Source organism: Scomber japonicus, chromosome 18 (genome assembly GCF_027409825.1).
Source record: "Scomber japonicus isolate fScoJap1 chromosome 18, fScoJap1.pri, whole genome shotgun sequence".
Taxonomy (NCBI): Eukaryota; Metazoa; Chordata; class Actinopteri; order Scombriformes; family Scombridae; genus Scomber; species Scomber japonicus.
In genome coordinates, this window is record NC_070595.1 from 24,502,683 (window position 1) to 24,512,381 (window position 9,699).

At 38.0% G+C, this 9,699-nt stretch overlaps 1 protein-coding gene across 1 annotated transcript; it reads right to left on the bottom strand.

Moving 5' to 3' along the window:
• Positions 1-990: 990 nt before the first annotated feature.
• On the bottom strand, positions 991-6,252 carry mylpfa (myosin light chain, phosphorylatable, fast skeletal muscle a). Its single transcript, XM_053338538.1, has 7 exons — positions 6,180-6,252; positions 5,510-5,608; positions 4,079-4,154; positions 3,886-3,990; positions 2,763-2,841; positions 2,619-2,667; positions 991-1,426 (listed from the first exon to the last, which is right to left on the bottom strand). The coding sequence occupies exons 1-7, from the start codon at positions 6,180-6,182 to the stop codon at positions 1,325-1,327; spliced, it is 513 nt and encodes a 170-aa protein (XP_053194513.1). The 5' UTR covers positions 6,183-6,252; the 3' UTR covers positions 991-1,324.
• Positions 6,253-9,699: the final 3,447 nt, after the last annotated feature.

The window sequence follows — 9,699 nt, forward strand, 5'->3', positions numbered from 1 at the left end:
ATATATTCAATTTATTATCATTTTAGGGCAAGAAAAATGAGCATATTCAACAATTTAAGCAGCTAAAAGCATCATTTGCTGCACTCTGCTTGGAAATTGACTTAAATTATGAATGAATGACCAAAATATGTGATATAATAAGTGTTAATATTCAACCCTGCAGGCTCTTGTTCCTACATGGAGGTGTAACAAGAAGCTCCACTAGATGTCGCTATATGTATATATATATATATGTGTGTGTGTGTGTGTGTGTGTGTGTGTGTTTTGGTTTTAGAGTGTGACTGTGTTTCCTCCCTTTAACCCCGCACAGAGCCACTGAACAGAGACGCTATTGTACAAAAAGGAAAAAAGAGATTTTATTCACAGTTTGTCCCTTTTTTTATTCTTTACAGAGGAAAGGCGAGGAAGAGTGGACACAGCTTATATAGAGAATAATAAAATAAAAATAAAAAGAGGTGATTTAACGGAGTCAGGAAGGAGAAGAGGGAAAGAAATCCGAAGAGTTGAATGTTTTCTTTCGGCTCTTTCCTCTCCTCCTCTCCTTCCTTATCTTTTTCTTTCTTTCTTTTTTTTAAAACTTTTCAATAGAAAAAAAGCTGTCGTCGCTTTAAGGAGACAACTTTTAAACTTTTAACCCCTCTCTCTCTCTTTCTCTCTCTCTCTCTTTCTCTCTCCATCTTTCTCTCTAACTTTGCAAATACTCTCCCTCCTCTCACCTCTTCTACACTTAAAAAAGAGGACATCTTCAGAATATGGAATGAAGCCCTCCTCATGTTTTCTGTCTTTATCTCTTCCTCTTCCTCCTCCTCCTCTTCCTCCTCTTCCTCGGATAATATTAATGATTGATGATGATGAAGAGAAGGAGAAGGAGGAAGAGGAGGAGGAGAGTTTTCAGTCACACAAACACCTCAGAGGTTGAAGTGATGAGGTCTCAAACAAGCAGACAGATATGCAGAGGAGGATGAAGAAAGAGGGAACAAAAGAAAAAGAAAGATAAAAGAAGAAGAAGAAAGAGAGAGCGGGAGAGAGGTGCTATGAGAAAAGTTTGTGGATAGAGATGATGTTACAGGATTTTTATTGAAAAACCATCGCTATATATTCCCCATAAGCAAACATAGAGCATCGGGCCTCGCGCGCGTGTCATTATGACACAGTCTCTGGTTCGAACGTGAGGCCGAGCACACGGAGGAGGGGGGAGAAGGGGGGGGCGCGTGGGGGGGTTTACACAGGAGGGTTGAGCATAGTGGAAGGAGGGGAGGGGGCAAAGGGGGAAGACAGAATAGCAAAAGGGATTTGATGTCTTTCTTTGTCTTCTTCTTTCTCTTTACTCCTCCTTCTCCTCTCCGTGTGTGATGACGTAGCAGATGTTCTTGTAGTCTACGTTGCCGGCGACATCTGGGGGGAAGGCGGCCCACATGTTCTTGATCTGAGGGAGAAGATGATGAAGGGGGTTATTATTTATTGGATATTGATCTATTGGTCAAGTTTTTATTCCCTTATTGTTAAAAGAAAGGTTCACAATTTTTCGAGACTGTCTTAAAACAACAGTCAGGAGCCCAAATGATCACTGACAGGTGGTTTTCTTCTTCCTCCTGTTCATATAAACCTTTAGATGATTCCTTCATAATGCACTTATGCATTACAAAAATGTATCTGATCCTAATATGAAGCTTCAGCCAACCATCTTTTTAGTGCCAAAGATTCTCTTTTTGTTACTATACTTCCACCACAGCTCAACAGGTAATCTGTTACCAGATCAAAGATCTACCTACTCTTAAAGAACAGGAAGAACAACAGTCAGGAGCCCAAATGAACATTGAAACATATGTTCTCTTGCTGTAATCATTCCTCCTGTTCATACTGACCATTAGAAGATCTCTTCATAATTAATTTACAGTTGTAAATGATGGAGGACAAAACCCAGTCCTCCTGCGCAAAAATGTATTTAAAAGTTTAATCTAATGCAGCTCAACAGGGAAACACTAAGAGGGAATTTGATGCTAAAAGGACTGTAAATGTGTCAGATATCCACTTGATATGATTAACTCACACTGCTGAAGCCTCATATAAGCTTCAGGTCAAGTTTTTTTTTTCTCAGTTCAACAATGTTTGGGCACCTGACTGTTATCTTAAGACACACTTAACAAACTGTGAACCTTTAGAAAACTCACTTCTAAGGCAGCTTATGTAACTAACTTAATCTTAATAAAAGTTCTGGCAACTAATAATCTTTATTTTAGATAATATACTGGAGAAGAAAAGTAGTATGTGATGTGCAAAACTGACATTTTTACTGAGGAATGAGGGCAAAACCTTTCACATTATCTTTACTCCAACATCAAGGAAGCTTTCATATTTAGATCCAAGAACAAAACTGACATAAAGACTAAGAAATTCACTTTATATCCTACTTAATTTCTCCTCCTTTTTGTAAAATATATTTAAAATCTTACAAATAAAAACTAGTCTGAGCTGCACATACTAAGAAATAAATCAATAAACTCATTCTGTATTTCTAAGCTTGTTAAATAAACTCATAACAGTAAATCTGCTCTATGTGTTGCAGTATATGTTGAATATTTCTTTGTATTTGTCCTTTAACAGCTGGGTGAGTTTACCTCCTCAGGGGTGAACCTGTCACACTGAGTGGTCAGAAGCTCCTCGAGGCTGGAAGAGAGCACACACATTTATGGAGTCAGTATCAAACTCATCCTACTTGGATATAGAGACCACATAAAATATGCTAAAAATAAAACGCTCACAATTCCTTCTTGATGGAACCGGTGGCCTCGGGGTCCAGGACCTTGAAGGCGCTAAGAATAACGTCCTCGGGATCAGCACCTGACGATGACGGAGGGACGAGGTAAATTAGCCATTACACAGACTGAGAAGTATTCAAAATAAGTAAAAATACTCCATTATATTTTATATTAATAAGTTAAAGTACTCAACATACAGATGAGTCACAATAAGTGCTGCATTATTATATTATTGGATCATTATTATTGATTTATTGATATATTTTAACTACTTTATGTTGTTCTTTGTATGTTATGTATATTAAAATGATTATAATAAACTGTCATGTAGCACTTTTTATACCCAAAGTTTAGATACAATTTTTGAAAATAGCTGGAAATTTACATCTGATTTAAGATTTCAAAGATTTAAGATCATATATAAACTTAAATAGTTTAAAATAAAGTCAAAAATATTGAATTACTGTTAAAGTAAAACATTAGTATTGAATATATATGTATTGTATATACTGTAACCTAATCTGTAACTTTTGCTGTAAATAAATATAATAAAATAAAATAAAAATACAACACTAAAAGTATAAAGTAGTATAAAATAAAAAGTATTGTATCTGTTTTGTTTATTTACAGCTATAAGTGTATTTTGTGTGTTTTTATGCTACTTTATACTTATATTACATTATAACATTACATTTTTTATATTTTCTTGTGTACTTTATTATATTTATTTACAGCTATAGGTGTATTTTATGTACATATTTTATGCTACTTTTCACTTTTATTACATTTCAGGGGGTTGTAATGTATTTTTGTTGTATTTTATTATATTTATTTATAGCTATAAGTATATTTGTACACTTGTGGTTGTACTTAGTTACTTTCCACAACTGCTGACTATCACTATCAGTACTTTTGTATTATAATCTATATTTTATTCTACATTTAATTCATTTAAAAAGAAAGGTTATTGTATCTAAATGTATTCAGACTCTCACTCAGCTGCTGCATCATCTACATTTCCTCCACGCTGAGTGTTATCTTATCCTGTCTTCAGCGGTTGATGTATGATGTAAGTAATTCAAAACAAATCCGAGCAATGAGAGCTGCTGAAAAGTGAGACACCCACCCTTCAGCTTCTCGCCGAACATGGTGAGGAAGACGGTGAAGTTGATGGGTCCGCTGGCCTCCTTGATCATGGCGTCCAGCTCCTCATTCTTCACGTTCAACTGGCCTGAATTCAAAAGACAGAGGGAGGGGAAGATCAGAAAAATGATAACACTGTGCTCTTCCTTGTGTTCTTTAATTGGTCTAAAACTCACCCATTGATGCCAGCACGTCCCTCAAGTCATCTTTGCTGATGATACCGTCTCTGTTCTGGTCAATGATTGTGAAAGCCTGAAGAGAAGGGAAGAGACGCCAGCAGCTGGGTTAATCACTTGAAGGATGCTTTTGGGATAAATGGAGGCATGCGGGCGTTTTTTTGGTCTACTAACGCAGCAGCTGCTTGTGGGTATCTTTAACACAGCGCTGTGCAAATGTTGTCAGAGGATATTGTGCAAGAAAGAGGCTGCACCCTAAAAGTCGGCCCTGGATTGTAGTGTCCTTGAGATGAATAAGGGGGCGAGCAGGGGAGCTGTGGAGGGGGGGTGCAAGTCTTTTCTTACATGTTAATTTGGGAAACTACATTAGGGAGCAGCTGTGTGATCTACCCCTGAAACTTACGTCTATGAAACTTAAGATAACCTCTTTGACTTGAGCTTGAACTCAAGTCTCTGACCTTTCCTGCCCACCTACTCACCCACCCATCATCCTGGCATTCAGTCGCTCACACACATATGCACACACACACATACATTTACCTCCCTCCAAGAGACACAAACACATTCCCCCCGCCGGCTATATTTCCATCTGTGCAAAGTGCTAAGATCACCCTAATCATCGTGTCATGCATTCCCTAAGTGGCACTCAAGACGCCTGTATCGCTTAACGCGGGAGGAATGTTTCCTCTATTCACAGTATACTATATCCCTTGGCTACGCTCTGATAACACACAGACACCATCATTATCCAATCTCTTGACAGCATGGCGGTATAAAATCAAAATTTCCTGACCTTTCTGAACTCTGGCACACACACACACACCGCTTTCAATTTATGCGTTTGGCTCTTTCTTTCTCTTCCTGTCAAACGTTCAGAGCGCACTTAGAGATAAAATGTCAGCTTTGGGAGCATGAAATGTATAAAAACTCCCCCTTCTCCCCTTCTCCCCTTCATATTCTTGTTTCTGTGTCACATGATCCCTTTGAAGTGTAGTTTGGACTGTCCCTGCTCCTCTGTGACAGCTGGAGGAGGTCAGAGGTGACAAAAATGTGGAGAGAGTTTCAGATGGTGTCAAAGATTTTTAGAGCTCCCCTCCTAATGACATTCTCATACTTATTAAATTGAGGAGATGAGAAGGAGTCGGGCAGGGTAGAGGAGGGGGAGTACGTTAAAATAGCAACGGTTGTGAAAATGGATCCAACCAAACCAAGAGCCACTTAACCAAACTCTAATTACGGTGACGGTATCCAAGATATTAAAACTAAAATTACACCCGGTTCTGAGGATCTACATCAGATCTCTCTACGTTTAACGATGCCGTGAATGATGCTCGTGTAGTAGACAAAAAAAAAAGGGGTGGTGTGTGGGAGGAGGTCTCCTGCAATGGAGCAATGGATGGAAGTGTTGCTGTTTTTCCAGAAAAACCTCACCTCCTTGTACTCCTGAATCTGGCTCTGCTCAAACATGGAGAACACATTGGAGGAGCCACCCTCTCCTGCTGCTGCCCTCCTCTTTGCCTTCTTTGGTGCCTGAGAGACGAAAACAAGGGGATAAAAACTTATGGTCAGCTTTGGCATCATTGTTGGATTAATTACACAAAGATTACAGAAGAATCTGGAGGAAATTAGTATGAATTTTGTGCAGCAAGGTAATGTTTAGCTTCTTTCCTGTACTATTAATCATCCCGTGATCCCTTTAGATTTTATCTTGTGATTTTTTGAGGAGGTCTTGACCCCCAAGTAGGGACTCTACCAGATCCCACAAGTTCAGGTGCAATCTTCAGGTGATATCACTACAAATATACAGGGGATCTTTTTGCATCTTTTACTCCAATCTGGCCCTGCAGATACTTGAATTATGCATGCAATCTCCTAATCTTCTAGACATTACCAGTTAATATCAATAATACATTACCCAACCCTAACCCTAACCCTAACCCCAAGCATCCTCAAAGAAATGCAGTAAATCCATGTTTTTAAAAATGTCCCAAAAGACTACTGGAAGTGATGATTTTTTAATGTCAAGCATGAAAAAAAAGTTTAATCCAATGAGGATGGTTTGATTCCAGTAGATGGATGCATGGGAACCCCCGGTACTCACCATCTTGAGACGGTTGAGGTTCGGATGGAAGGATCAAGAAAGAGAAGACAGTGTGAAGCCGCGTTAGACATACATCCCCGGGGGCTTATATACCCTCCTGCAAGCGGCCCAATCTAACTTTAGCCACAGCCTCAAGTTTGGATGGGAATAAAAAAGAGAGAGAGAGAGAGGGGAGAGAGAGAGAGAGAGAGAGAGAGAGAGAGAGAGAGAGAGAGAGAGAGAGAGAGAGAGAGAGAGAGAGAGAGGGAGGGAGAGAGAGAGGATGGTCAAGGATGATCTGATGGCAAAAGTGAAGGAGACAGAATGGTGGGAGCGGTGTATCACCTTACAGGAGATCAGAAATAGACCCAGGAGTCTTGGAATTAAGTAAACCTGATAGCTGAGGGACCACGCAGGAGGTTTTGCAGTCCCACGTGGACTAATAAGGACATTCAGGACATAGATGCTTGTTGGACCACTGGACAGTGTCTCTCCTTCTGTCCACCTCCGACCACAGCAGCCACTTGCACTTTATTTTTGGTTTGTGATGCCCATTGATGCAGCTTTTTTACCCTGTATGTGCACGGCTCAGCTCGCTTATTCCGAGTGTAAAGTTGTGACAAAGTGATGATGGTAATATCAAATTTGGCAGTTTCCCCTCGATGTAATGATGGAAGACGCTCTGAGGGAACATCATGTAAAAATGGAGTGAAAATCCTCCAAATCTCTTTACAGTATGGAAGAAAAAGCGGTTTGTTTGTTTTTATTAACTGGGTTAAAATAATAAATTTGTGCATGCTCACACAAATTTCTGTGTACATATATGTGTATATCTCTCGTGTCTTCTGTGATGCATTGATATAAATCAGGGGCGATTTATTAGACCCTTTTTTAGACCCTTGTCAGGGTTGCTCTAGCACCCCTAAATCTGATCTCAGTGCCCCTAAAAATAAACAATTATTGTATTTCTTTAACACTTCATATTCTGACTTTTAAGACAATTCTCATTAGGAGCTGAGCCCCCCTAAAGGTCTGATCCTACAATCTCCCCTGATATAAATGATTAATTTATTTATTAATTTTAATTTTTCTTTTCTTTTTTGTTTCATTTCTCTAATTATACTTCTCTTGTTCTACTCTATCATGATGATTTAGGAGTTATGTACCTATTACTTAACTAAATTAATGAAATAAAGTATAAAAACTAAGAAAATAACTATAATTTTACTTAAGGTTGCTTGAAAAAGTCAAAGTTTAAAGAAACCATTACTTAACTAAATTAATAAAATAAAGCATAAGAAATAACAATTTTACTTGTGGTTGCTTGAAAAAGTTAAAGTAAAAATACAGCTTTAAAGAAACTGTTGATACTTTTTAAGCCTTTAATTAACTGAATGATTTAAAAAAAATCTCTTCTATTACACCTGTTAAAAAAACTACTGCTCATCTTCATCATCATCATCATCATCATCATCATCAATAATGACTGATTTTAAGTTCATCATCCTTTATTGTGACTCAAAAAGTAAACTTTAAAAAAGAAGAATAATCAATCAATAAGTCAAACTTTATTTATATAGCACCTTACATACAGACAAGCATAGCTCAAAGTGCTTTACAGTTAGTTGACTGACAAGCTCATAATAATAAAGAACAAGTGACAAAATAAAAAAATACATAAGATAAATAAAAAAGGATTAAAAACAAGCCAAGAATAAGATTCAAAATAAATGAAAATTAAAATAAGAGTAAACTATTAATTAAATAAATATAAATATTAAAAAGAACTACTTTAGAAAATAGTCCACATAACATAAAACAGATCAAATCAATGTCATTTAGAATATATAATATATAAAGATAACACAGTTTTCCACAGATTCAATCTCTCAAATGTCAAAATGTTTTTTTTTCAAACTCAGACTGGTGAATATTATAATAAATACATATAATAAAGTCCTATTTTCTTATTTCTGTGTCCTATTTACAGTAGTAGTTTTCTCTCCTACTTTTTCACGTGAGGACAGGAGGCTGTCATCGTTAAATCAAAGACAGCATGCCAGACGAGTAAAAGCACCGTTAACCTCTGGCTACAAAGGTGTGTGTGTTTAGTGACTCTCAGTTATGTACATTTTCCCACCTGTTAACCCCCCCCCCCCCCCTTCCTCCTCCCTCCCTCCCTTCAACCCCCCTGCTTGCCCCCCCTCAACTCTCTTAAATATAAGGGGATTACTTGGCAGGGTGATGGCAGCAGGAATTCCCAGGAGAACTTAAAGGGGACAGCTGAGCTCGACCAAAATAGCTAAATAAACTGGACAGTCTGCCAGCGCGTCGGGGCCCTCGGAGCAAAATGCTTCCCTTCCTTTGTTTTTTCAGGTTTTTATATCCAAATTTAGCCCCCAGTTAATCTGTTTCATTAACAACTTTGTTAATCTTGTCTCATCTCGTCTCTCTTGGCTCTCCGGTCGTCACTGTTTGTGTTTCCACTGATCTCGTTCGCTCTGAAGGCCTCATGAGTCACGTCTCCCCCCTTTACTGGTTTCCACCCGAGCGGTAATTTGGATTAGACAGAGTTTTGTTTGTCTTAGGCGTCCTGGACATCCAGACCCCCCCCCCCCCCCCACACACACACACACGCCACCCACCCACCATCCGTCTGTTCCTGTTGACCTTTGACCCCTTGCTTTACTTGACTATCACCACCTCGTTGCTGCAGGAATGATATGTGTCTTTAAGGAAGAGCTTGTTTGCTCCTTGATGACATTTTGCAATTTTACTGTCATTTAAACTTCTCATATCAACATTAAGGTTTAAAGTATGTGTGTGAGCAATGGCTTTAAAGGGTAAAGCAACTAATTTTAACCTTTAACTCATCATATTCAAACACTAAATGTTGCTTCTGCTCCTTTGCCTAGCTTCCACATGAATGATTCAGTGGTTTAAACTATTAATTTAAAGGTTTATTTAAGCAGTCTGTCCCCTAATTTGGGAAATTAGTGCAAAGGTTTTGCATAAGAATTAAAAATGAATGAAATGAAAGAGATGATTATGACATTTTCTAAATTTTTATTGCATGTTTAAATGCAGTGGTGGAAGAAGTATTGAGATCCTTTACTTAAGTAAAAATACTTAAAGCAAAAAAAGTCAAAGTCCTGCATGAAAAAACCTATTTAACTAAAAGTGCATGAGTATTAGCAGCAAAATGTACCAAAAGTATTATCATCGTCTTTTGAACATTTATTAAAATGAAACCATGTGAGAAGTTTAGAGGGAAAAATCACTATTTGGTGGAGCTGTTAACAACTCAAAGACATCTGAAATGTGAGTCTGACTACACACTGCTTTTTGTAAAGACGTCAAAAGACATAAAGGTTGGAAAGCACTGGTTTCATCTTTAAAAGCTTGTTATATTATCCATTGTGTCAAATCTTCACCTGAAAAGTAACTAAAGCTGTCAGTAGAATATTTGAATAAATGTACTCAGCTAGTCCGCCACTGTTTAAATGCACCACACGCTCTTATGGGAGATTCGCTCCACTTA

Excerpts from the sequence above, each read along its gene's own strand:
- mylpfa (XM_053338538.1), bottom strand. Across the intron at positions 3,991-4,078 it reads GGACGTGCTGGCATCAATGG|GCCAGTTGAACGTGAAGAAT; the intron begins GTGAGTTTTAGA and ends TTTTGAATTCAG. Across the intron at positions 2,842-3,885 it reads GTTCGGCGAGAAGCTGAAGG|GTGCTGATCCCGAGGACGTT; the intron begins GTGGGTGTCTCA and ends CGTCATCGTCAG.